The sequence below is a fragment of the Panthera leo genome, chromosome E2 (genome assembly GCF_018350215.1).
Source record: "Panthera leo isolate Ple1 chromosome E2, P.leo_Ple1_pat1.1, whole genome shotgun sequence".
Taxonomy (NCBI): Eukaryota; Metazoa; Chordata; class Mammalia; order Carnivora; family Felidae; genus Panthera; species Panthera leo.
Genome location: NC_056693.1, coordinates 22,599,798 through 22,627,139, shown reverse-complemented (window position 1 = coordinate 22,627,139; position 27,342 = coordinate 22,599,798). Strand labels below are relative to the sequence as shown.

General features: G+C 39.5%; 1 protein-coding gene across 5 annotated transcripts in view; it reads left to right on the top strand.

The window, feature by feature from the left end:
* Nucleotides 1-27,026, top strand: part of URI1 (URI1 prefoldin like chaperone) — a 125,149-nt gene extending 98,123 nt beyond the window's left edge. For 4 of the 5 annotated variants that reach the window (XM_042917597.1, XM_042917598.1, XM_042917595.1 and 1 more), the window contains one exon: nucleotides 144-496. In XM_042917597.1, coding sequence (XP_042773531.1) covers nucleotides 144-326 — 183 coding nt within the window. In that variant the 3' untranslated portion in view covers nucleotides 327-496. Of the gene's footprint in view, nucleotides 1-143; nucleotides 497-26,615; nucleotides 26,753-26,855 lie in introns of those variants that run through there. The other variant, XM_042917596.1, reaches the window with a different exon arrangement.
* The last annotated feature ends 316 nt before the right edge of the window (nucleotides 27,027-27,342 follow it).

Sequence of the window (27,342 nt, the reverse complement as noted above, 5' to 3'; positions counted from 1 at the left end):
GGACGCTTAACCGACTGAGCCACTCAGGCGCCCCAAGAATTTACTTCTAATGAAAGGAAATGTCTAATTGGCAAATACAGGATCAAGATTTTGTGGGCATCTTATTTGCATTTTATTACCATAATCTGACTTTTGTCTTCTAGGCTTTTTCTGGAACTGTAATAGAAAAAGAATTTCTATCGCCCTCCTTAACACCACACCCAACCATGGTTCATCCTGTGTTACCTACCATTCCAGAACGAAAAGAAGTCTTGTCAGAAATATCAGAGGAGACTACCAAGAGGGTTTCAAAGTTCAAAGCTGCCAGATTGCAGCAGAAAAACTAGGGCCTGCCAAGGAGTTTACATCCTAGAACCTCGTTTTGCATTTCTTTAGAATCTGTATAGCAAAATATGTTACATGTAGTTGAAATAAGGCATCCTGAATGCACTTGGCAGCAAGTTCTCTTACTGTTATCAGTGGTATTAAAAAGAAAGTAAATGTTTGAATACTTTAATATTCAGCTTGTTTTGTTAATTCTCTGAATACTGTCAATACTGTTGTCTAAGTTTTCTTAGGATGCGGTGGCAGTATTTGGAATTATTTTTCAAAGAATACTGTTCATATGTATTGTTTTTGTGTTTTGAACTAAATACAGGCAGTTTTGTGCCAGCTGTGAAGTTGTGCATACCATATGGACCATTTTAAGGAAACTTTTAAAATTTCAAATAGATTCAACAATTATATTCCTTACTTTAGCATTTTAAAGGCACTTTAAAAAAATCTACTTCTAGTAGGTTTTGCAGCTAGGTGGCTATTTAAAAAACCTCTCTCTCCCCTTTGACTGTCATTCTATCATCTCTGAGGCAGAAAACTACATGTACCCTTTGGGAAAGTTTCTTTGACTGGAAGAATGGTATTTTGTAAAACATTTTTTTTTTCAAGTAAAAATTTTATGAAACTTGGTCTCTAAAATGTGAGCTTTATGATTCAGAGTTGAATTATAGAAATAAATGTCTTTGATTCATATGTATGCTACATGCACCACACAATGAATCCTTGAATTCTTACAATTCCATAGGCAATTCTTCTCCCTTAAGTTGTTCACTTTTAACTGGCATTATATTTTGGGAGAGAAGGAGAGGTTGTGTAGATGCTAAAAAAAACATTTTTTTAAAATAAATTTTAATTTTTCCACCATTGTCATTCTCCAGGGCTACTTTCTTACTAGTAAATAATTGAAATAACATATTGACTGTTAGCAAAAATCTTTAAAATAAAGAGAAATTTATTCTAACATTGAAAGTTATACTGCAAGTGTTAACCATTAGCTTGATGCATGCTGAAATGAAGCTTTTAAAAAACATTCTGCATTAGTGCTAAAATAAGCCATCAATGCCAGTCCACCCTCTATTCATGGCTAAATATTTAAGGTTATTTATAGTTTCTTTAATGAATTCTTGCTTAAACAAAGTGAAATTATGTCCTAGAAAAGTAGAAGCTATTTGTAACTAGAACAGCACAACTGTAAAAGTTTTATGAATATGTATTTTAATAATAAGGGGGTGAGCCTGAATCTCCACAAGTTAATGGGTAATTCAGAACAGAGGACTGATTTTGAAAGATAGCCTAGAAATGTAGAAGATTTGTTCTTTAGTAAATTTTAGTCAACTGTGCATATATTTTTAGTTAAAACTTTCTCTCAGCCCCTCCCCCACAAAAAAACAAGAATACCATCACACACACTCAAAGGAGCTCCTGACTCCCAAATGAAATGTTATTAGAGTGAGCTGTGCTAGATCTTTCCCCCAGTAACAAAGTTTGTTGTGGGACTATTGTGATATTCTTTACAGACCTGTAATTTCAAGAGTACTGTCATTAAATAATTTTTCATAATTTGAGCCTGTTGTTGTTTATGTATTATGTTACTTCTTGCAAATAAGATGTTCCCTCATAGAACAAGATGGTAGTAGAAGCAAAGAAAAAGTGTTTGATAACATTTTCTTATGTCTTGCTGAAGACCAGATGAAGTGGTGTAGCCCCATTTCATAGCCTCAGTCTTACAACAGAGTTTCAGCTCTAACTTAGTGTAGCTTTATTTATCATGTTAAATTCACGTTTCAGTGGGTTAAAATGAAGCTGGTCATAAGTGTTCTCTTTTAGACCATTGTAAAACAATAGCAGAAGTTTTTTTTAAATTTTGAACTAATTTTAGACTTCTAGAAGAATTGCAAAACAGTACAGTTTCTGTATACCTCTTAGCTTCTGCTAAATTATAATGTATAACCACAATACAGTTATGAAAACCACAAACTTGATGTTGGTGCAGTGCCATTGACTGACTTACAGATCTTATTTGAATTTCACCAACTTTTCACTAGGTGTTCTTTTTCTGTTCCAGGACCCTATCTAGGATCCCATCTTGGCGTTTGTTTATTACTGCTCCTTAGTCTGACAGTTTGTTGTTTGTTTGTTGTTTTTTATGACTTTGAAGTATTGGAAGAGTACTGGTCAGGTATTTTGTTGGATGATCCTCAGTTTGAGTTTGATGTACTCACATAATTAGAATGAGGTTTTGCATTTTTGGCAAGAATATCACAGAAATGCATCATATCAAGAGGTGCATTTCATTGTGTCATTTCAAGGGGTCCAGAATTCATTATGTTAACCTTGATCACTTGGTTAAGGTGGTGTCTGCTGGGTTTCTCCACTATAAAGTTACTGTCTTTTCGTTTGTAGTTAATAAATACCTTTTAGGAGATACTTTGAGATTATGCAGATTGTTTTTTTTTTTTCTCTTCAATCTTAAGCCCAATAATTTTTGCATTCATTGGTAGATCTTGTCTGCAACAGTTATTACTGTGGGATTTGCCTAATGGTGATTTTGTTTTGCCCTTCCTTCCTTCCTTCCTTCCTTCCTTCCTTCCTTCCTTCCTTCCCTCCCCACCCCCAATTTAATGTAGTGGAGGGGCTCCTCTGAAGCTATTTTAATGCTTCTGTTGAGAATTAATTAGCTTTATTAACATCAAGGTGTCTGGGTACTTTATTTATTTATCTATTCTTTACATTTATTCCTTAGAATTCTCTTGTAATGAAAAGATGTGCCGTTCTCTCCCCACCCCCACCCCTACTGTTTATTAATTATATCAGTATGAACTTGGATATTTATTTTAGTCTATGGGTTAAGATCCAGTTATCATTGTTTTGTTTGTTCACATTGTTCTACATTTGACCATTAGGAACTTCTTTGAGTTCACACCTGACCCTGAATCTTTCAAGAAATCACCATATTTTTGTTTGAATATTTTAACTCCACAAAATGTACAGGCTTATCTTATATTTTTCCTGCTCCAGCCTTAAGATCATCATCAGTCACTTCTCCAGGGAGCCCTTATTCCTTTTATTGGAGAAAGTTGTTTAAAAACCACCATTTCTCATGTGGGTGTGGGTATTGCCATTGTGGTGTCATTGCTAGAAACCCTTCTTCAGTAGTTAGAGCTAGGAAATTATTTTTTTTATTTAAAAAAAAAAAATTTTTTTTTAACGTTTATTTATTTTTGAGACAGAGAAAGAGCATGAACAGGAGAGGGGCAGAGAGAGAGGGAGACACAGAATCTGAAACGGGCTCCAGGCTCTGAGCTGTCAGCACAGAGCCCGACGTGGGGCTTGAACTCACGGATCGTGAGATCATGACCTGAGCCGAAGTCAGACACTTAACCGACTGAGCCACCCAGGCGCCCCTAGAGCTAGGAAATTATAACCACTGCATGTGTTTACATATTTGTCTGTTTCTGTATGTTAAAAAACATTCAAGTTTATACTGACACTTCGATTCTAACGCCACAGGATTTGTTCCAGTTTTTCCTTATTTGTGACTTTTTTCTCCCAACAGTGAGAAACCTGCTGTTTACTATCTACAATGTATTTGCCTATTTTTTATTTATTTTTTTAAGGAAATTTTTAAAGTTTGTTTATTTTGAGAGAGAGCATGTGTATGCCCTTGGGGGGTGGGGAGGAGCAGAGAGAGGCAGAGAATCCCAAGCAGGCTCCACGTTGTCAAGTGCAGAGTCCAATGTGGGGCTCTATCCTGTGAACCATGAGATCATTGACCTGAGCCGAAATCGACTCGGATGCTTAACCGACTTAGCTACCTAGGCGCTCCCCATCCATCCTCTCTCTCCCTTTCTCTCTGCCCTTCTCCCCACCCCGCCCCACCAGGCATGTGTGGACGTGCACATTCTCATATTCTCTCTCTCTTTCTCAAGATAAATAAACTTAAAAAAAATATATGCACATAAAAGTAGTTTCAGAGTGCTAATTCTTATTCCCAGGAGAAACATTCATTAACTACATTGCACTATTTGTGTTATTTTTTTTCTTTAGCTATTAGTCAAGAAACTTCTCCAAAGTTGTTAGTTTTTTTTCTTTCTCACTCCCCTCACTGATTGTTATTCATTTGTAATATGAATATTACAAATGTTACAGATATTAGGTTCATTTGTTACTGTTTGTGTTCCAGTTTGGATTCTCCACATCCTTGTTGGTGTTAATGGTTTAACTTGGTGGTATGTGAGGGGTATGTGAACTTTAATGTGGTTCTGACAGTCACAACTACATAAAAAGGTAAACATGGAGAAGTGTCACACCTTCTTCTTGCCTGCTACCCTGCTTCCATTCCCATCTTGCTATCACTTCTCCACCTACCCACTGCACATACCAGTCTCTCTATTTTCTCATTCCATTGCACTTTTTTCCTCTCAGTTAATAGTATGCTCTGGTAATCACTGTATGTCAGTTTATAGAGATCTTTCTCTTTTTTTTTTTTAAACAGATTTTGTATTCTCTTAGGTAGTTGTAACATGGTTTATTCAGCACTTTCTTTGGGCATTATTCCTGGTATTTTGCAATTACAAACAACGATGGCAGTGAGCAAGTTCAGTGTATGTGTATCTTTGTGCATTGAAGGGGTATCTTCAAGGTAGATTCCTAGAAGTAGGATTGATGGGCCATGTGCATAATTACTCTATGACTTCTTTTAAACAGTGTAAAGTCTGTTTTTGAATGTATTCTCATATTAAGGACATGGTTTTAATATGTATGTTTGCATATCTACATTCATTGATGATTCTTTGATAATAACTCTGGGACGCTAGTATCCTAAAGGGACTTCAAAAAGTCAAAAATATTAAATTAAGTATAGTGATCATGTTCATTTTGCTACATTTTTATTTATTTTACTTTTTGGGGAAATTGGTCATGCATGTGATTTATAAGAGCTTTCCATTCATTGGAATATTTCCAAATTTTAATTTTTTAATTTAAAAAATGTTTTTATTTTAGTGTGTGCAGGGGAGAGGGGCAGAAAGAGAGAAAGAATCTTAAGCAGGCTCCATGCTCAGCAAGGAGCCCGATGCAGGGCTCAATCCCACGACCCTGGGACCATGACCTGAGCCGAAATCAAGAGTTGGACACTCAACTTGACTGAGCCATTCCAGGTGGCCCTGGAATATGTCCACATTTTAGAAGTGCATATACCTCATTGTATTAGATTTATTTTTCTCTTTGAAGGAACAACTTTTCAAGGATACTAATCTTTATCTGTGTGTTCTTTTGGTGAGTAGCATATAGACTTTCAATTGAATGCTTGTTGAATGAATTCTTTAACTACAACAGATATTTGTGGTTTATGTATTTAATCTGTTGGTGAATATTGTTGAGTTTTTACATTTTACAATGCTTTCTCAGTTTAAATTTCATCTTCTAGGAAGATCATTAGGATATGAAGGAGTTTTTGTAGTTCCCTTAAATAATTGATGGATTTGTAAAGAACTGCATAATATTTTTGAGCACTTACTATGTGTCACGTATTTTTTGTGTTCTTTATATGGACTGTTTCATTTAATGCAGTAGCCCAGTTAGGTAGATACTGGTTTTGTTTTGTTTTTTGTTTTTTTTTGTTTGTTTGTTTGTTTTTAATCCCCTCTATTTTAGAGATGAGGAAACTAACTCAGATTAAGCAACATTTTAAGTCACAGGGCTGTTAAAGTGGTGGAATTCGGATTTAAAGCCAGCAGCTTTGCTCCATAATCAGCACTCTTAACACACGTTTTTGACATTTAAATTGTCTGCCTTCTAAACAAGAGCAAGTAGCTAGTAAGAAAATATGTGATCTCTAGAACATCTGAATACTTGCTGACTCATTGTGAGACCCCCTTTTTAAAAATCTGAATTGGAAACCTGCTCTGTTTCTTAAACACACGTTAAGAGAGTTCATTTTGACTTGGAATGGAGGTGGAGTTTCAACTATGTTGTTTGGCCATATGTGTAAAAAAAAGGAGTGTGCAGAGAGAGAACAGGAAAAGTATAAAGAGAAGTAATCATTGTACCAGTATTTCATGGAGAAACGACACATTTTTAAAATGTGAATTTAGGCATTACGTGCGTTTAAGTATAGAATTAGTATGTTCACAATCCAGTGACCTCAGAGTGACCCTCCTTGTCCTTAATATTTTTTTTGCCTTACCGTATTTCACATGACATTAATGTAGCTAGCTAAATATTTTTCTAGTATAACAGTTTACATCTTTTGTGTGTTTGTGATACTTCTCTGTTTTTGTCTTTTTCTGTATACATACCTGGGCATAATAGTAATATTATATTGTTACTGTAAACTGTTCTTAACCTGACAATGCTTTGTTAACTCAGGTTTAGTGTAAGTTTATTGTAATCACTCTTACTAGGACTTACTCTGCTATTTGGGCATTCTGTTTACCCTGATTATTTATTGCCTCCACACAGTGCCCTTTACTACTGTTCAGGTTAAGTGCTTTTTGTTTTCCTGTTATCTCTACTGATTTGGAAATTATGTATTTGCTATATTTTAATTTTTTGACACTCTCCTATGAAAATGTGCATCTTTTTTTGGTTCTGTTTTTTTTCTAACAGTTTTATTGAGGCATAATTTATATACCATAGCATCCATTTTTAAGTGTGCAGTTTAGCGTTTTTCAACTTCAAGTTGTGCTGCTATCACTACAACCCAGTTTTAGAATATTTACATCATGCTAAGAAGATCCGTTGTACCCATTTACAGTCAGTTCCTATTTATATCTCCGCCTCAGGCAACCATGAATTTGCTTTCTGTAGATTTCCATTTTCTGCACAGTTAATATAAATGGAATTGCACAATATGTAGTCTTTTGCATCTGTCTTTGATTTGGCGTCAGGTTTTTGAGGTTCATCTGTGTTGTCTTGTGTGTCCATAGTTCCTTCTTGGTCCTGCATAGTATTCCATTGTATGGACATACCACATTTTGTTTATTTCATTGGTTGACGAACATGTGGATTGTTCAGTTTTCTGACTATTATGAATAAATGCTGTGAATATTCATTCTGCCAGGTTTTGTGTGGACATACGTTCTTTATTTCTCTTGAGTAGATAACATATGAGTGGGATTGCTAGACTGGATGATGAATTTAAGTTTAGCTTTTTAAGACATTACACAGTTTTCCCAAGTATATTTTTATATGCCTCCAATGTATGAGATTTCTAGTTTCTCCATATCCTTGGTTACGTGGTATTGTCTTTTTCATTCTAGCCATTCTTGTGGCTATAAAGCATTATTTCATTGTTTTAAATTTGCACTTCTGTATTGACTAACAATGTTGAGAACTTTCATGTGCTGTTAGCCATTGTGTCTTCCCTGTAGTGTCTATTCAGATTTGTTGCCCATTTTTAAAAATGTTTATTTATTTTGAGAGAGAGTGTGTACACGCATGAGTGGGGGAGGGGCAGAGAGCAAGAGAATCCCAAGCACGCTCCACACTATCCGTGCAGAGCCTGACATGGGGCTCAAGCTCATGAACTGTGAGATCATGACCTGAGCTGAAATCAAGAGTTGGATGCTTAACTGACTGAACCACCCAGGCGCCCCAGTTGTGCTCATTTTTTAATTGGATTGTTTTTTATTATTGAGTTGTAATGGTTCTTTACATAGTCTAAATACAAGTCTTTTATCAGATATGATTTGCAAATATTTTAAGTCTGTGACTTTGATTTTTTAAATGGTGTTTTTGAAGCACAGGTCTTTGGTTTTGAACAAGTCCAGTTGACAATTTTTTTCTTTTATGGATTTTTTCCCCCCTCTTCCTTTCCTTCCTTCCCCTTCATTCCCTCCCTCCCTCTCTCCTTCCCTTCCTTTCCTTCCTTTCCTTCCTTCCTTCCTTCCTTCCTTCCTTCCTTCCTTCCTTCCTTCCTTCCTTCCTAAGAACTCTAAGGATTTGTCTCCTGTGTTTTCTTCTAATATAGTTTTAGCTCTTAGAGTAAGGGCTATGATCATTTTGAGTTAATTTTTGTGTATGACATGACACAAGGGTCTAAATTCAACTGGATACCAACCCAGTTGTCCCAGAACCATTTGTTGAAAAGATTGTCTTTTTTACAGTGAGTTATTTTGGCATCTTTTTTGAAAATCAGTTGATTGTAAATGTGAAGCTGTTTCTTTGTGTACTCCCAATTATGTTTCATCTCTTTGTCTATCCTTATATCAGAGCAAAATGGTCTTTATTTACTGTGGCTTTATAGTAATTTTTCAAATAAGAACTGTTAAGTTCTCCAACTTTGTTCTTCTTCAAAATGTTTTTGGCTATTCTGAGTCCTTTGCATTTCAATGTAAATTTTAGGATCATCTTCTCCACGACTGCAGAAATCCTGTTGTTTTTTTTTTTTACAGGATTTATATTAAATCTATAGATAATTTTGGGGGAGAATTGCCATGTTCATATTGAGTCTTTAATCCAGGAACATGAACCATTTCTTCATTTATTTGGATCCTCATTAATTCTCTCAGCAAAATGTGGTGTAGTTTTTAGTGTACAGTTCTTTAACTTCTTTTGTTAAATTTATCCTAAGTCTTTTATTTTTGATGCTGTTATGAATAGAATTGTTTCCTTCCTGTCATTTTGCTGGTATGTAGACATACAGTTGACTTTTGTATATTGTGTTTGTCTCCTGCGACCTTCCTGAACTCAATTATTAGTTTTTGTCACAAGGATGTGTGTGTGTGTGTGTGTGTGTGTGTGTGTGTGTGTGTGTGTGTATTCCTTAGGATTTGCTACATACAGGATCATGTTATCTGTGAATAAGGAGAGCTTTACTTCTTTTTGTCCCCCCTCCGAATTCCTTTTCTTTTTCTTGACAGATTGCACTGGCTAGAACCTCTAGTACAGTATTGAATAGAAGTGGTATGGGGTGCCTGGGTGTCTCAGGTGGTTAAGTATCTGACTCTTGATTTTGGCTCAGGTCATGATCTCACGGTTCCTGAGATCGAGCCCCGTGTTGGGCTCCATGCTGACAGCATGAAGCCTCTCTCTCCTTTCTCTTTGCACCACCCCCCTCTGCTTGCACTCTCTCTCTCTCTCAAAATAAATAAAACTTATTTTAAAAAGTGGTAAGAATGGACATCTTTTTCCTTATTGGTGAGAAGGTGTTCAGTCTTTCACCATTAAGTGTCATGTTGGCTATAGGTTTTTCATGGATACCTTTTATTAGGTTGAGTAAATTTCCTTTTATTTCTGATTTGTTGGAGTTTTCTATCATGAATGGGGCTGGATTTTGTCTTTTTTTCTGCATCTGTTGAGATAATCATGTGATTTTTCCCTTTATTAATATGGTACATTACATTAATTGTTTTTCTGATGTTAAGCCAACCCTGCCTTCCTGGGATAAATCCCACTTTGTGTAATCCTTTTTAGATGTTATTATATAATCCTTTTGTTGTATATTGTGTAATTAATTCAGTGTTCTGTAAAATCCTGTCTATATGTTATTGAATTTGGTTTGCTGATATGTTGTAGGGGATATTTGTGTATATATTCATGAGAAATACTGGTTTGTAGTGCTCTATTCTTGTGATGTCTTGTCTGGCTTTTATATCAGGATAACACTGGCCTTGTAAAACAGGATAAGGAAGTGTTTCTTACTCCTGAATAAGTTTGTGAGGAGTTGGTGTTATTTCTTCTTTGTTTGGTAGAATTTACCAGTGAAAATGTCTGGGTCTGGGCTTTTCTTTGTGAGAATGTTTATAATTACTATTCAGTTTCTCTACTTGTTATAAGTCTATTTGAATTTTATATTTCTTTATGAGCCCATTTTGGTAATTTTCACTTTCTAGGAATTTGTCCATTTCATGTGAGTTGTCTGGTTTGTTAGCATATGTTCATAGTATTTTCTTATAATCCATTTAATTTCTGTACGATTGGTAATGATGTTCCCTTTTGATTTCTGATTTTGCTAATTTTTGTCATCTTAGTTTTTGGTCAGTCTAAGTAAAGGTCTGTCAATTTTGTTGATCTTTTTAAAGAAACATTTTTCTATTTCATTGATTTTTTTTTTTCTCTTTTTCTTGTTTTCTATTTTATTGATTTCTACTCCAATCTTTATTATTTCCTTTCTCCTTGTTTTGGTCTTAGTTTAGTCTTCCTTTTTAGCTTTTTTAAGGTGTGAACTAAGGTGTTGATTTGAGATTATTCCTTTCTAGTATAGACATTTAAAGATATAAATTAACCTCTAAGCACTGCTTTAACCACAACCAGTGAATTTTGATCTGTTGTGTTTTCAGTTTCCTTTAGTTCAAAACATTCTAATATCTCTTGAGATGTCTTGTTTGATCCATGGATTATTTAAATATGTATTGTTTAATTTCCAAATATTTGAGGATTTCCCAAGTTTCTTTCTGTTATTGATTCCTACTTTAATTTTGTTGTGTCTGGAGAACATACTTATTATGTCCTTAGTCTTTTAAAATTCATGAAGGGGCGCCTGGGTGGCTCAGTCGTTTAAGTGACCGACTTCAGCTCAGGTCACCATCTCACGGTTCGTGGGTTCAAGCCCTGCGTCTGTGCTGAACACTTGCTCAGAGCCTAGAGCCTGCTTCAGATTCTTGTCTCGTCTCTCTCTGCCCCTCCCCCACTTGTGCTGTCTCACTCTGTCTCTCAAAAATAAATAAATGTGAAAAAAATTTTTTTTTTAAATTCATGAAGACTTTTTTATGGGTAACGGATATTCTCTGTGTTCGGAAAGAATCTGTATTCTCTTGCTGTTGGCGTGTTCTGTACATGCTAAGTTCACTGATTCCACTGTCTTCTCTATTCTTGTTGGTTTTCTACTTGTTCTGTCATTATTGAGAGTGGGGTATGGAGGTCTCAGACTACTGTTGAGTTGTCATAGCTTTTATTTTTGGTAGCTTTTGCACCATTTATTTTTTGGCCCTAGTGTTAGGTGCATATTTGTCATTGTTAGATGAATTAATACTGCTGTTATTTAAAAGTGCCCCTCTTTTTCTCTACTAACATTTTTCTCTTAAAGTCTATGTATGTCTTCTCTGATACTATCATCATCACCACTTCGGCTCTGTGGGATTGCATTTGCATGGTGCCGCTTTTAGTTCCAACCCACTTGTGTCTTTGAACGTAGCATTTGTGTCATGTAGATGGCATACAGTGGAATCTTGTTTTTAAAAACTCTATTTTGACAGTCTCCATTTTGATTGGAGTGTTTATTAATTCATGTAATTATAGATCATTTACATTTGCCACTTTGCTGTTTGTTTTTTTATGTCTTATGTCTTTTTTATTCTTCTATTTCTCTTTGATTGTCTTCTGGTGTTAGATATATACATTTTTTTTTAGTATAACTTTTTAATTTCTTTGATTTTTTTTTTTCTAAAACTATTTGTCAGTAGTTGCTCTGGCATATGCATTTTAACATCACAGTCTACTGAATTTCAAACTGGAGTTGAAAAGTACAGTAACTAAAATGAATCCATGTACTCAAAGGTAAATCAATAGAAATTATACAATCTGAAGAACCGTCTCTTTCTGGGATTCCTGTTATGCATATGTCGATCATTTTGGTTATATGCCACAGGTCTTTCATACTTAATTCATTTTTCCTTTTTTTTTTCTGGTTTTCAGATTATATAATTTCTATTGATTTATTTTTGACTTCACTCATTCTTCTTTCAGCCAATTTTCAGTTCTGCTGTTAGTCCATCTAGTGAGCTTTTCACTTTAGTTATTGGACTTCTCAACTTCAGGATTTCCATTTGGTTCTCTTTTATAATTTCAGTCTCTTTATTGGTGTTCTCTCTTCTGTCAGTCCTTGTTTTCATGCTTGGTTTAAACATGGTTTCCTTTGGGGCGCCTGGGTGGCTCAGTCGGTTAAGCGTCTGACTTCGGCTCAGGTCATGATCTCACAGTTCGGTAGTTCGAGCCCTGCATTGGGCTCTGTGCTGACAGCTCAGAGCCTGGAGCCTGCTTCGAATTCTGTGTCTCCCTTTCTCTCTGCTCCTCCCCCACTCATGCTGTGTCTCTCTCTCTCTCTCCTTCAAAAATAAAAACATTAAAAAAAATTTTTAAACATGGTTTCCTTTATTTTCTTGAACATATTTATAGTGACTGCTTTGAAGTTTATGTCTGCTAAGTGCAACTCCAAAATACTGGAGTTTCTATTTATTGCTTTTTTTTTTTTTCAAGTGTGTAGGCCATACTTTCCCTTTTTAAACTGGACATTTCAAATAATGCATTTTAACAACTCTGGATTCTGATCCCCTCTTGCCTGAACTAATTGTGTAGAATTTGTTTCCTCCACAATGTATGGCCTCTGATGTCTCTTCAGTTTTTGTTTTTTATTTTTATTTTTATTTTTATTTTTAAGCCCAGCTTCTTATGGGTCACTCTTGGGGTCAGTAAATCTTAATGGCCAGCCAGTGATTGGTCAGAGGTTATGGTTAAACATCTTGAGCAGTAAGGCTCCCATCATTTGTCAGTGCACCTGTGTGTGGTTTGGAGAATTCATTCAGAATTCATGCAGTTTACAAGTCTTCCCCAGTTTTTATGTTTACTTCATTCAGGCATTCTTGTGTCTCCTCTGTGCATGTGTCTGTGCTTACATGTGTGCATGATACCTGCAAGGCCTCAGAGATGTAAAAATAGCTAGAGCCTTCTCTGGTCTCCCATGAGCATGTGCGTACACATACCCTAATGCCCACAGGCTTCCAAAATGTGAGCTTATCAAGGCCCATGGTTGTATTAGTCCCTAGATCTTCCTGTGAAATTTCTAACCAGTCTGGCTGGTCTCTTGGTTGGACCAAGAGTGTTGCAACCTCAGGTCAGTTGTGACGTCGGTCTTTCCCATTTGTTTGGACAAAGCTTCTCGGCACTCAGATTTTCCACACTGCTGTAGATCTAGTCAGTCACAGCCCAGGTAAATGCTTCTGGTTTTCACAGACTGTCCTTGCTAGAACTGCTCTGAAGGAGCTGGGTGAGAGAAGGTGGCCAAAATGTCACATACTGCATCATCATTATCCAACGTTCAGTTTCTTGAATATACTCAAATTGTTTTATGCCTTTGGTCAATTTTCAGAGTTCTGAAATAGTTGTCTTTGACAATTTTGTCCAATTTTATCTTTGCTCTTTGGGGAAAGTATTAACAAAAGCCCTCACTTTGCCGTTCCTTTCAATTATCTGTTAATTTTTTTTTTTTTTTTAAGAGAAAGCGTGCTCCTGGAAGGTGGGGGAGGGGCAGAGAGAGGTGAGAAAGAATCCCAAGCAGGGTCCGTGCTGTCAGCGCAGAGCCCGCCTCAAGGCTCAATCCCATGACCCTGAGATAATGACCTGACTCAATAAGAATTGGATGCTTAATCAATGAGCTATCCAGGCACACACCCCACCCCCAATTTTTTTTTTAAAATGTATAAAAAGTTTTAATGTCTACTCCTGAATTTACCATTTCTACTCTTCATTACTTTCTGTACATTACAATCAGGTTTCCATCTGATTTTATTTTCCTCCAGCCTACAGAGGCTCCCTTAACAATTCTTTTACTGTGACAGACCAGTTGAGAACATTCTATTTTTATCTGAAAAAGTGTTATTATTTTGCCTTCATTTTTGAAAGATATTTTTGCTAGGTAGAGAATCCTATTTGATAGTTTTTTCCTTTAGCACTTTGAAGATATTGTTCCACAGTCTTGGCATTTTATGTTGCTATATTATCTTTGTTCCTTTGCATGTGATGTTTATCTTTTTTTCCTATGGCAATTTAATAATGATGTGCATATGAATGATTTTCTTTGTATTTCGTCTTGTTGGGGTTTGTTGAGCATCTTGGATCTGTGGATTTAGAGATTTGGCCATCAATTCTTTAAATACTGTTTGGCCCCCACCTCTCTCTCCTTTCGAAATACCTATTACATTTATATAATACTGCTTTTATTGTCCCATAATGTCACTGAGGATTTGTTCATTTTTGTTCAGTCCTTCCTCCCTCAGTCTTTCATTTTGGGTGGGTTTTATTGATCTTTTAAGGTTTAATTTACTTTTATTTATTTTTTGAAATAAGCTCCATGCCCAGTGTGGGACTCGAACTCCCAACCCTCAGATCAAGAGTCACATGCTCTACCAACTATGCTAGGCACACACCCTGCTAGGTCTTTAAGTTTACTGTTTTGTTGTTGTTGTTGTTGTTGTTGTTGTTTTCTGCAGTATCTTACTTGGTCTTGATCACATCCAGTAAATTTTTTGATTCAGATATTGTATATTTTTTTACCTCCGGAATTCCCATTTTTTTAATATGTCATTCATTTCCCTCTTTATTATGCTAATAGTTTCCTTTAAATCGTTAAATGTATTTGTAGTATCTGTTTTAAAGTCCTGGTCTGCTAATTCTGTCATTTTTATCATTGTTTCATCATGTCTGTGGCTCTGCTGACTGATTTTTCTCCTGATTATGGGTCAGAGTTTGATGCTTATTCTCATGTTTAGTAATTTTTTATTTGATGCCAGAATGTTTTAAGTTTTAGAGTAAATCTAGGTTTACAGAAAAAGTTTCAGATAATTCAGAGAGTTCTCATACATCCCTCACCCAATTTCAGTTTCCCCCAATGTTACTGTGTTACATTACCAAAGTGCATCTGTCAAAACGAAGACATTGGCACAACACAATACTATTAACTACAGACTTCCTTTGTATTTCATGAGTTTTCCCACCAGTGTCCTTTTCTTTCCAGAATCCATTCCAGGATACCACATTGTGTTTAGTGGTCATGTCTTCTGTCTCCTATTTGTGACAATTTTTCAGTTTCTTGTTTTTTAGACCTTAATATTTTTGAAGAGTATTGGCCAGGTTAATTTTATGGGATGTTCCTCCATGTGGGTTTGTCCAGTGTTTTCTTATGATAAGCCTGGAGTTAAGAGTTTAGAAGAATATCATAGAGATGAGGTGTCTTTCTGTTCATCACATCACATCAAGATGTTAATCTTGATCACTTGATTAGCTTGTTGGTTGGCTTCTCTCCTGTAAGACTGGTCTTCTTTTGCTTGGATGCCTCCTCATGCGGTGGTCCAGAAAAATGTTGGAGAGAAAGCCAGGGGGATTATAGGACTCACCTCTTTGTTTCCTTTTATTTGGGGATCTCAGGCTTTACTACCTGTTGTCCTAGTGTCTGAAGACCCTTATATTCTAGATTTTGTGCAGTTTTCGGCTGCAGATGGCAGAAGGACAAGTTCTGTACCAGTTTATTTCAGGCTAGAATCAAAAGTCCTTGGCAGGACCCCTTTATGTTACCTTCATTGATTAGGTTTCTCAGTTAATTTCATTGCCTGTGGTTTCTCAAACCCCCACCTGCAGGAGGGCTAGCCTGTGGTTAACGCACTCCCAGGGGAGACTCCACCCTAGCCCGCCCCACCTAGAGCTCAGGCAGATAGAAACCATTTCCTGGCAGCGTTCTGGTAGTGGGAACATTTCTCCCAGTGTGTCCTTCAACTCCAGTGCTTCATGGGTCTTGTCTCAGTTCTGACTGACTCCTTCATTGACCTCAAGGATTTGCCTCCGATTGCCCGAGATTTTAAACCATAAATCTCTTGGTTACCTCCTAGAACAGCTCTGTCATGTTGCTAACGGTTTTGGGTTTTGTTTTCACTTTTTAAAGCCACTGGTGATTTCTGTTCTTGCAGACCAGGTTCTCTACATTTGAGGAGATGTTTGTCATATTTTATCCAGCATTTCTAGAGATTTTATAGCAGGAGGGCTGACAGTATATTGTTTATAGTATCCGTGAGCATTTTCTCCATGTAAGGTAGCATTCTAAGCCCTAAAGAAGTGATCCATTGCCTTCAAGTGGTCTGTGTTACTTGGGAAGGCAGGTCAATGTCTAGGTCAAAGAAGAATACCAGGATGGCTATAAGATATGCACAGCGAGGATCCAAACCTAGAGCCTTATGTCCTCTTTGAAATAAGGACATTGACAACTGCTTCACATCAGAGGAGGTACTCTAGGTAGGATAGTGCTCAATAGGATTTACAGGATGGGAAGAATCCTGGTATTCTTAACTAATAAAATTAGAACCTTCTCAGGGATTTTACTTATGCTATGTGCAAGTTATAAGAACCTGAGTCAATTAATCAGTACACATGTATTTTTGAAGACTGTTTTCTTGGGATCTGGAATTTTTTTGCCAGTATACATTTGGGGTTTGGAAGCTAGACTAAGATAAGAGTGGCATGCCAGTGATGATTTGGTGAATCCTGTTTGCAAGGAGGGAATCGTTCAATCTGGTGAAAATTATAGTGAAAACAAAATGTTTGAAATTCTAAGATATAAAGCAATATATAGGCTAGATTTGTCTGTGGTCACACAGGCTAAAAGAGTAAGTTTAATTTTCTACAAGGAATAGCACTCAGACCTTCTTCAGAACAGTGAAGTTTGTAAGTACTTGAAATGTAAATGTGTTTAAAAATGTGGGGCCTCGTTTGATCTCTGTGGGCTTTTTGCAGGACCCCGCTCTGTTCTGCATCCTGGTGTCTCATACTAAGACTTGTGTGTGTCTTGTGCATGGTTGTTGCATGTTTCCAGTTTGATCTCCAGGCGTCCTTTAGTAAGAGTAACTGTCAGAGGTCATGCCAATGTTGGAGCTGCAAAATGTCTGAATTAGGGAACTTTTTTGGAAGTTTGCTGATTTCTGAAAAGCAAGGAGATAAGTCCTCAGGAACCATACCTAGAATGGATTAAAGGGAAGAAAACAAAAATACATCTGTTGATTTTGAAACTGTAAGATATCTTTGGAAAATTACTTTTTATGTTACAATGTAATTAAGCTAATTAGGGCGTGGGTTGGGAAATTCCATGATGCTTAGTATCAGAGGCACTAGGGAGCATTCCCTCATGACAGGGAATCTGTCAGCAACATTGAAGCCTTGGAGGGTTCCGAGGACGGAGCGTGTACTGCACCGTGGATGAGCTGAGTGTTTCTCTATTAGCACTTCACACACCCTCCATCTTGGTGATAGTTCACCAAGCTTCAGCAACCTCTGGAGTTCTTTGTCCTTTTTCTTCTGAATTCTTGACTTTGAAATGCACTGACCAGACAGAAGTAGGGAGCCACAGAGCCCGGGAGCATGGTGGCTACAGGCTAGAGCTGGTTGGCTTTCAGTGGAAATATCCATCTTTGTGGATCAGACTGGGGCCGAGGAAGCTATTGGTCAGTTGATGCCTTCTCAGTACCCAGTGCTTGACTCATTACCATGCCAGCATTTTCTTGCTTTGGAAATTGAAAATGGCAGATTTCTGTGTCCTAATAGTGGTGAATGCAGCTGTTTTTGTTGTTCATTTTAGGAAAGTAACGACTTCTGCGAAAAGATGAACCAGGGTTAAAAGAAATCAGATGTGTGTATTTGGTATGCAATATTTTTGTATTACAAATAGCTACATTCTAACCCACATTAACCCCATGATATGTGAATTTTGCCAACTCCTGCTGTGTCTTTTAAATCAAATCCAGTAAATCACTATGAATGTTCTAATTTCTAAACAAACTAGTCTTCCAGTAGAGGTGCTTTAACACTGTACTGCAAATTAGACAACCTAAGATAAATGGACCATCTTTGTTAATTATGTAGTTTAATTGATCAAAACTACCAGATAGGATTTTATTTATAGCAGTTTTGCTTAGTATCAAATTCTATCGTGTTAAATAGCGTTGAGTCATATATGTGGGGTCATTAAGATATACGCTTTTATTTAGCTTCTGTTAACCTTATTAAGTACCTTTTTTTTGGTCTAGTTCATGTCACAATATGAAATTGCTTTTAATTGAGATGACCAGCTTCCATTAGATTGTTCAACCCCCATTGTATACACGAACACAAAGCACTTTTCATTTTTGCTCTATTGATCGAGCAGCAATTTGCTTGAACTATATTCAGAAACTGGTGGAGGAAGATGGGAGGAAGGTTCTTTCTAGCGGTGGTTTGCTCTGTGGCAAACCCCACTGTTCGCATGTGAGTAATTTTGCAGCCAGTAGGTAGCAGTGGTGAGCAGAGGCACCGACAGAAAGCTGCCAGTCAGCGGTTATAAATTATTATTCATTTCTGTTATAGGTGGGGTGTGCAGTCAGTTACAGTAATAATTACCAGGACTAGAGGGTTTCCTAGGCAACCAATTTCCCCCCTCATTCATGCTGTTGCTGAGAGAGTGCCCGTAAAGCATGACATTGCTGTATTCGGAGGTTTGTTGGCCCCCTGCTGCTGCAGGTTTGAGGTTAGTTACAGCATCATAAGGTGCTCTCAAGCATAGAGAGCATAGAGAGCTCAGGCTGGGCTGGAAAGCACACCGGCGAGGGGGCCTTCTCCACCGTTTCACTTTTAAAGACAGGGTTCTAGAAAGGCAGATTCCACATTCTGCTTGATAACATTGCTAGGATCTCTGTAAGTTGTAGAACATTTTATTCTCTATTTTGGAAATAGTGGGTCATTTCCGTTTTAAGTTTTATTATTTAATGAAAATGTGCAGAGACAGACCTAAAACCAGACCTCTGCTTAGGACTTGAGTCAAATAAATCAATGGGAGGCTGTCATAGCTAATCATGGGTGTGTTTGTTGTTTCTTCAGTGTTATGAAGATGGTTCATAAAGAGGAAGGTAACACATTCTTCCTGCAGGAGCAGGATTAGTTCTTTATGTGGTAGGAAAATAATAGAAGCCACATCTCTTATCAGGGATCTATGCATGAATCATATCCTACATTTTGGGGCTCTCCAAAATCCTTCATTTTAATGAACTTACATCAAGTGCTTTGCAGGTGATAAAATGTAGTATTTGTTTTGTGTCTGCTCTGAAAAAGGATAAGGGGGTTCCTGTCTCAGTCTTACACGGAGATGTGAAGTGTTTATCCATTTACAAGGCAGAAGTCACAAACCCAGACATGATACATCCAGATCTCATTCCCTGCTAGATGATTACAACAGTGTTCGGGACCCTGCATCAGACCTGTGTATTTATTACCGTGCATCCTAGGTGAGATGTAAACTGTCTTCTACTCAGTGTGCGTGGTGGAGGGTGTGTGGTTTGGCGGGGGGGAGGAAGAGGGGACACCAGAGGTGCTTGTGACTGATTATTTCGTTGTATGTGGACCTTGACCAGGCTTCTGTGTTTCTGGAGCCTCTTATACTTTGTGCAGTCTCCTTCTTTCTGAGAAAGAGAACGTGAAGGAACATTCTCAGGCCCCATTACGGCCTTCCCCTGCTATCATCCATGATTCCGCCTCTGGTAACTGGCATGGCACGTCCTGCTTCCCCTTCGAGAAATCTAAACACCGCCTGCCCTGCCGTGTGGGATAGCGAAGCTCCAGTCAGGTATGGAAGCAGTGAGCGCGGGCAGGGGCTGGCTCAGTCCTGCAAGACGTCGGAGCAAAAAGCCCTATGCCCTTAGCCTTCCCTGTGTCTGGGGAAAACTGCCTTCCACTGACCCAGCTCTGCCCTGCTGCTCCAGGATATGGGCCCTACGGCTCAATGGCACGGGACCATGAGAGCATGCGGGTCATCAGTTGCCTGAATTGTCCACTTCCCGCAAAAGGAAATCCTGAGGTCCAGTTTCTTGAGAGCACTTCAAATGTACTACACATAAGTTTCCAGTCACCCTGTTGGATGTAGGCTTATGGGGTGATTCATAAAAACATAATATGTAGACTATGGTTTTGATCTTACAGATATTGTAAAATGTAATTGGCCATACAAATCTATCAGGATGGGTTCATCTGAAGTTTAGGTTTACTTTAAATAGTTTAATCTTCTTGAAAGTATTTATAGGCCAAAACTATGAGGCTAGCACCTGCTAGCCCAAACAGTTTTATCAAGGAATCCCAGTTTTCCTCTGAGTAGTTTAACAGCCAAAAGGAAGGGAGTGAATTTCCTGAAATGTAGTGATCTGATATACTTCAGGCGAGGACTTCTGCCCAATTTAGCAAAGGAAATCATTCTTTATTTCATATTGCATATTCTGTAGTGTAAATTATCTAAACTCAAGTGCTTCGCTAATGTTATAGATTAGATAATGAACTGATAACATGCTACACAGTAAATTAAAGACATGCGCTGAAGTCATTATTTACTTAGACACAACTACCCTTGCAGTAAGAAGTCAGCAAAAGGGGGTGATCTCCGAGTCTGTTCTGAACTCTAGATTTAAAATCACGCCTTTTTGAAAATTACGTCTTCTGCATCTCTGGATTCTGGAGAAAGAAGGAATGCCTTAATCTTTAGAAAGAGGCCAGTCTCGTGTTTATAATAATGATAAAATAGAAGAAATCAGCACCTCCTTGATTATAAGCTTGTTATTCTGGGTTTTGTTTTTGTTTTTTGTTTGTTTTGTTTTTAATAATTGAATTGCTTCAGGAAACATTGTTAAAATCTTAAGGTTAAATCATTCTTTTTTTTCTTTTCTTTTTTTTTTTTTTGTCTAAAGATTACTCTGCACCCTAGACAAAGGAAATATTTAAACTGTTAAATTTGAACAAAGATACAGTCTGCATATGACTTCTCTGAAGCCCTATAAAAATTCTTTAAAATTGCCTATTCACTCAAATTTACTGAGTGTAGCAAAAATGTCAAAGGCATAAAGTCAGAGAAGATTGAATAAAATAATGCAGAAAGACAGATTAGTCATGCACAGACCCACACAGCCTTTCAGAGCACACAATACCACTTTTTATTACCGCTCTATCTTTACAAAGACTACGTTCAATACATAGGAGATGATACATGGTCAGCCGTGTCATCTGCCTTTGATTCCAGGACTCATTTATCTGGGCCCTTTTCACAGTGACATTGATGAGAGATCTCAGTGTTTTCAGAGCATTGTTTTATTTATCATATATAATGGCTGGCTAAAAAAAAAAAAAAAAACGGGAATTATGTCACCAATCACACATAAAAGAGTTGCGTAGAGGATTCTGTGACAAAGTTTGGTAAAACAGAACAAGGAGGCTCACGTAACTGTTCTTTCCTCTGCCTTCTCCCCGACACTGGGATCCCCCAAAATTCTGTGTGCTGATAAATGTTAAAAATAGTAAGAAAATGTTTTGTTGAGCCAAAGATAGGATACCCCAGTCTTTGTAAAACTCTTTGGCAATCGCATTTTTGTTTAAATTTAGAACATTTTAATTACTTTAGAGTTGCTGACCAGTATTTATGCATTTGCAAAGGGAAAGGAGACTATTTGTCAGTCACAGTTTTGTATCTTGCAAATTTAATAAAGAGCAGCCCTTAAGATAGAATTTCTTAGGCTGCCACAATTGACAAAAGCCAGCTAATGCTGAAATGTCAACAGCAGACCTCATCAGCAGGCCGCACTGCTGTGCAATCAAGAGAGTGCTATAGCTCCATATAAACAAGTGTGTGTAATGTGTACGTGTGGGGGGTGAGGAGGGAGCCCGGGGTCCCAGCACTGAGGGGACGAAGGCCACAAGCTTGCAGTGCGAGCATGTCAAGAATTCCTCAAGAAAAAAGGTTCCCTCTACGGCTTCTAAATTTTAAAGAATCAGTATTGTGTAAACTACTCAGAGAAAGTCCCAGGAACAAGGGACTGAGGTGGTGACTGACAGCTGCCTTAGAAAAGGTTATCTGGCTTATGTTCTTTGGGGGGAACTTCATTTCCATGCCCATGGGGGAATGTCTTTATCTTTCTGTGGCTTTCGTGGTGTCAGAGAGAATGCTAGAGAACCGTTTAGGAGACTTTCACTTTTTGGAACCGTGGACCAGCCCCTTAGCTGAACGTAAAAGGCTTTTTCTTTAGAACTCTGGTCGTACCTGCCGTGATGTGAAGGGTAGGGTCAGGGGGCGGGGGAGGGGGGGGAGCGCCCAATATCACCTCCCAGCTGTGCCCCTCCCTAGTTGGTGGAACCTTGGGGCAAGTTGTCATACTTCTGAGCCATTTCCTCATTTCAAAAATCAGGATTGCACACGTGGAAGGCTGTGTGGCTGCGTGTGCAGGAGACTGTGTGTAGTGTTTACATGGAAGATGGGGAGCGTCAACTTTTTCTGGGCGGGGCAGGCACGACTTTCCTTTGCCCTTTGAAGACTTGCTTTGGCCCTGTTTCCTTGATCGAGTGACCTTGCCCTCTCCCTCCTTGTGGACTGGCGGCCAGGGATCCACAGGGCCTTCAAGTGATGAAGGCTCAGAGGCTCAGAGCAGGAAAAGCTTTCCCGAGGCCCCAGTGTTCAGTCTGAACACCTTCCCTTAGCCCTTGAGGTTGGACAGGAGCGGGTACTACAGGTTGCCTGGTTAGAATGCAGGATTCCATAGAAGGAGAGGCTCAGCATTTCTACCTGTGCACCTTTGCTGGACCACAGCCCCACACATACCCCCTTCTTCCAGGTTGGTCTAAACTCCTCCTGCTGCTCACTGATCACCTGAGAAAGACTGGAGCCGGGCAGTTCCCTCCCCTGCCCGCCTGGGACCCAGGGACACCCCACGTGGGGGACACCTGCCATCTTCAGCTCCATCAGGTCCTGGGAAGGACAAAGAGGCACACCTAGGGGAAGCAAGAGAGATTTTGGAGGGAGCTGTGGGCCGTCCATCTTTTTAAACCAGAACATGCATTTGGCGTTGACCATCTCCTTCCGGTCGCTGGGCAGAACCTGAGTGCCCTGAAGTTCTTCCCTTCCCCTGTCAAGGCTCCCACAGGCCAAAGTCTGAACATTTTGTGAGAGGTTAGCACCTGCTTGTGTGGCTTCCTTGACCTGAAGAGGATGCTGCTTCTCCAGACTTGGGTCCCTGATAGTTTGTTTGTTTAGTCAAAGTCTTTCTGGAGCTCCCATATGTGATGGATACTGGGGACAGAATAGTAAACAAGCTGGGTCTGGGCACCGCCTTCATGGAACTTTGAGTCTAGTGAGAAAGACAAGCACATCAATGTAAAATGGGCCTGGAGAGTAACTGGGTGGAGCCGGAGGCCAGGAAAGGCCACGGGAGTGGGCGGCAGCTTCAAGATCTGAAGGATGAGCAGGAGGGAGCCATGGGGTGGAGCTGGGAGGAAGGAGCAGCCAGTGCCAAGGCCCCGAGGCAGGCATACGTTGTTGGGGTCTAGGGTGCAGGACGGAGAGAAAGCACAGGTGTGTTTGGAGAGTCACCTGGGCCTTGCCTGGTGTTTTTTTGGGGCAGTGGGAAAGTTCTGAGGGTTCTGAACAAGGACAGTGACTGGATCTGACTCACATTTAAAGAAAATCCCTGGATCCATTCCCTTCAGAAGTGATTGTGGGAAGCTGGGTGTGGGAGCAGGGAGACCAGGAGAAGGTGGTCACAATCACTCAGGTGGTGTGGACGTTGCAACAGTGGAGATGGAGGGAACAAATTTAATATATATTTTGTGGTCAGAATTGGGGGACTCGCCTGTGGGGAGGGTGCCAGAGCACTTTGTCCTCACGGCTGGCTTGGGCGCAGGATAAGGATGGCCATAAAGTGAAGGAGAAGCAGGAGCCAGGGGAGAAGTGCGGTGCTCGGTGACACCCGAGGTCCTGGCAAACAACAGGCCACGTGAGGCACTCAGGAAATGCACCCCACTGTGGAGCACCCATCAGGGCACCCACAGCTCTTGCCCTGCTCTGACCTCTCCTCCTTGGACCTCCCTCATGTGTTGTGACCAGCCGGGACTTCCATTCACGCGCTGCTCATGTGCTGGCACTGCTCTACAAAGGCACAGAGGGATGCCGACCAGAAACAAAGCTGCAGCTCTTCACGTGTGTCCACGAGAGGGGACGGTAACCCATGGCAGCCCGAGGGAGGACGCAGGACGGGGAAACTCCAGAGGTGGGCCTCCAGCAGGACTTGGTCCAGAGGGAGAGCAGGCCCGAGGGGTGCTGGAGCAGGGGCAAAGTGCACCTGCTCCACAGGGGTGAGACCAGTGGACCCAGGAGTCTGAGGATGAGTGGCTGAAAAGGCTCCTGAAAATAACAGTCATCCACCCTGCTGTGGCCAAAGAGGTGGAACCCCTGCTCAAGGGGGTCCAACCAGTTCTAGAAGCATGGTCCGTGCCTGCTAATCCAGTCTCTTCACTATGTCTCTCACAGACAAGTTAATCAGAAATGTGAAGAAGATTAGATCCCAGCCTGGGCGGCTCAGTCAAGTTTCTAACTCTTGGTTTGGGCTCAGGTCATGATCTCATGGTTCATGAGTTCAAGCCCCATTGTCGGGCTCTGCACTTGACAGTGTGGAGGCTGCTTGGGATTCTTTCTCTCCCTCTCTCTCTGCCCCTCCCCTACTCATGCTCCCCCCCGCCCTGCCAAATAAATAAAAATAAAAAGATTATGTCTCCAGACTATTAGTTGTAACATTACATATAAAAGTATAATATGGGGAAAATCCAAGTGTCTGATAATCAGGAAGACTGGTTAAGAATGAATTATAAAAATATGATATGTCGCTTTTAAAATGGTTTTTAGAGACTTTTAAAAGAGCAGTGGGTAATGCTCATGATGTACACCAATGTTATATGAAAGCCCTATTTTGTAAGAAGGACCTAACTGCAAATATAAGTTATTATATTAGTCAACATTCTCCAGAGAAATAGAACCCCCCCCCCCCACACACACACACACTCACTCACTCACACATGGAGTGTAATAGCTGTAGAGAATGAGAGAGTTTTATTTTAAGGAAATGGCTCATGCAGTTGTTGGGGTTGGCAAGCCCAAAATCTGGAGACCCAGGGAAGAGTTGTTTTTTAAAAACATCTGTTTTTTAAAAAATTTTTTAACTTTTTAAAAAATGTTTGTTTACTTTTGAGATAGAGGCAGAGCGCAAGTGGGGGAGGGGCTGAGAGAAAGGGAGACAGAATTTTTAGCACGCTCCAGGCTCTGAGCTGTCAGCACAGAGCCTGATGCGGGGCTCGAACCCACGGGCCATGAGATCATGATCTAAGCCACAGTTGGACGCTTAACCAACTGAGCCATCCAGGTGCCCTGATGTTGCATCTTGAATATGAGGGCCATCTGGAGGCAGAATTCCCTTCTTCTTGGGGGACCTCAGTATTTTCTCTTAAGGCCTTCAACTGATTGGATGAGGTCCACCCACATTACAGAGGGTAATCTGCTTTTCTCAAAACCTACTGATTTAAATGTTAATCACTTCTAAAAAAATACCTTCAAAACAACATCAACAACTGGGTACTGTGGCCTAGCGAGTTGATACATAAAATTAACTTACAGTAATGACAAAAAACACCAGAAGGAAGAACGTCAATGTCAGAGGGATAATGGGGCATTTATTTATACTTTTCTCTCTTTCCCAAGTGTCTATAATAAACATAGCTTTTAAATTTTAATATATAAAATATAAACAATTAAAATGATAAATTAAAGGAGCACCTGCGTGGCTCGGTAGGTTGAGTCTCTGACTCTTGGTTTTGGCTTAGGTCATGATCTCATGGTTTTGTGGGTTTGAGCCCCATGTCAGGCTCCCGGCTGACAGCATGGAGCCTGCTTGGGATTCTCTCTCTCCCTCTCTCTTTCTGCCCCTCCCTCAATCATGCTTTCTCTCTCAAAATAAACAAATAAACTGAAAAAAAATGATAAATTAAAGTGTTCCTTTTGCCTGTATGAGGCAATAGCCCTTTCAGTATCCACACGAGAGGCCTCTCCATGCCCCAGCTGTGACACCATTTCTTTCATTCTCTTACGTTTTAGAATCTTACAATTACAGAATTACCTAAAAAGTTGCCTGTAATCTCACCATGCTATCAGAATTGTAGTTTTTCTGCTGTAGAGCATTTTAGGTTTTTTTTTCCCCAACAATGAATTATGCACAACATCTCACCTCACTTCTCAAAATTTCTTTAGTATCCCATAGCTTGATGGCACCTTATGATTAAGCCGGTCCCCGATTGTTGGACATTAATGTTATTTCCAATTTTCTGCTATTAGAAAGAATCTGGTCCTGAATAGCTTCAGACACCGCTCGGCACACACATGATTCTTTTCCTTAGGGTGGGTGCCCGGATGGAGAATCGCTAGACCAAAGCATATATATATTTGCACAAGCGGACCTGCATGTGTAGAACGGGTCTGTCATGGTCCTTGGTTCATATGTGCTCATCCTTAGGCCTGTACATAGTATAATTATTGAAGCAGTATTTTAAATGACATGAGCCCACCATCTAAAACGCAAACTAAGAACTTAGCAATAATATATGACTCCCCCATATCCTCACCTCCTTCACCCAAGGTAATGATCTTCTTAATTCTCCATTCATTTCTTTGCTTTCCTACATTATATTCCTAAAATCAAATGTTTTCCTTTCATTGTTTTTAGCTTTCAGAGGGTGTGGTGTTTTGTGACTTAGTTTTTGAAGCTGGTATTCAATTGCTGAGATTCTGCCACGCTGTTGTATCTCAACATGTTGTATCTCACGCATGTCCTGTGTTCCACTGACTGCAAGTACACGCCAGGTATCTACTCTCGGGCTGATGAGTATACGGGCAGTTTCTGGGGTCTGAACAGTGCTGCTACTAACAAACATTCTCACCTGTGTCTCCTTTTGTACATGTGCAGGACTTTTCTCCTGGAGAGATGCACCTACGAGTAGAATTACTATGATTAGTCCATGGTAGGAGACGACTACAAGCTGTTTTCTAAAGTGGTTGCCTCTCCAGCAACGTATAAGAGCATCTGTGGGTCCACATCCTCTCCAACACTTGGCGTTATTAAACTGTTTGTCAGTCAAATAGGTACAACATTGTCTCTCATGATGGTCTCCTTTGCATTTCCCCCATCACCGAAGATGTTGATCTGTCTTTGTTCGCACTGGCTGTCCTAACAAATACCATAGGCAGGGGAGCTTAAAACAGCTTTGGAGGCCAGGAAGTCCAAGATGACAGTGCTGGGGGATCTGGCTCCTGGTGAGGGCCTTTTTCATAGTTTGCAGAAGGCTGGCTTCTTGTTGCATGTATCCTCGCGTGGTGGAGACAGGTCATCTCTCCCTCATTTCTTATTATCAGGGCACTAATCCCATCCATGAAGGCTCCACCCTCATGACCTA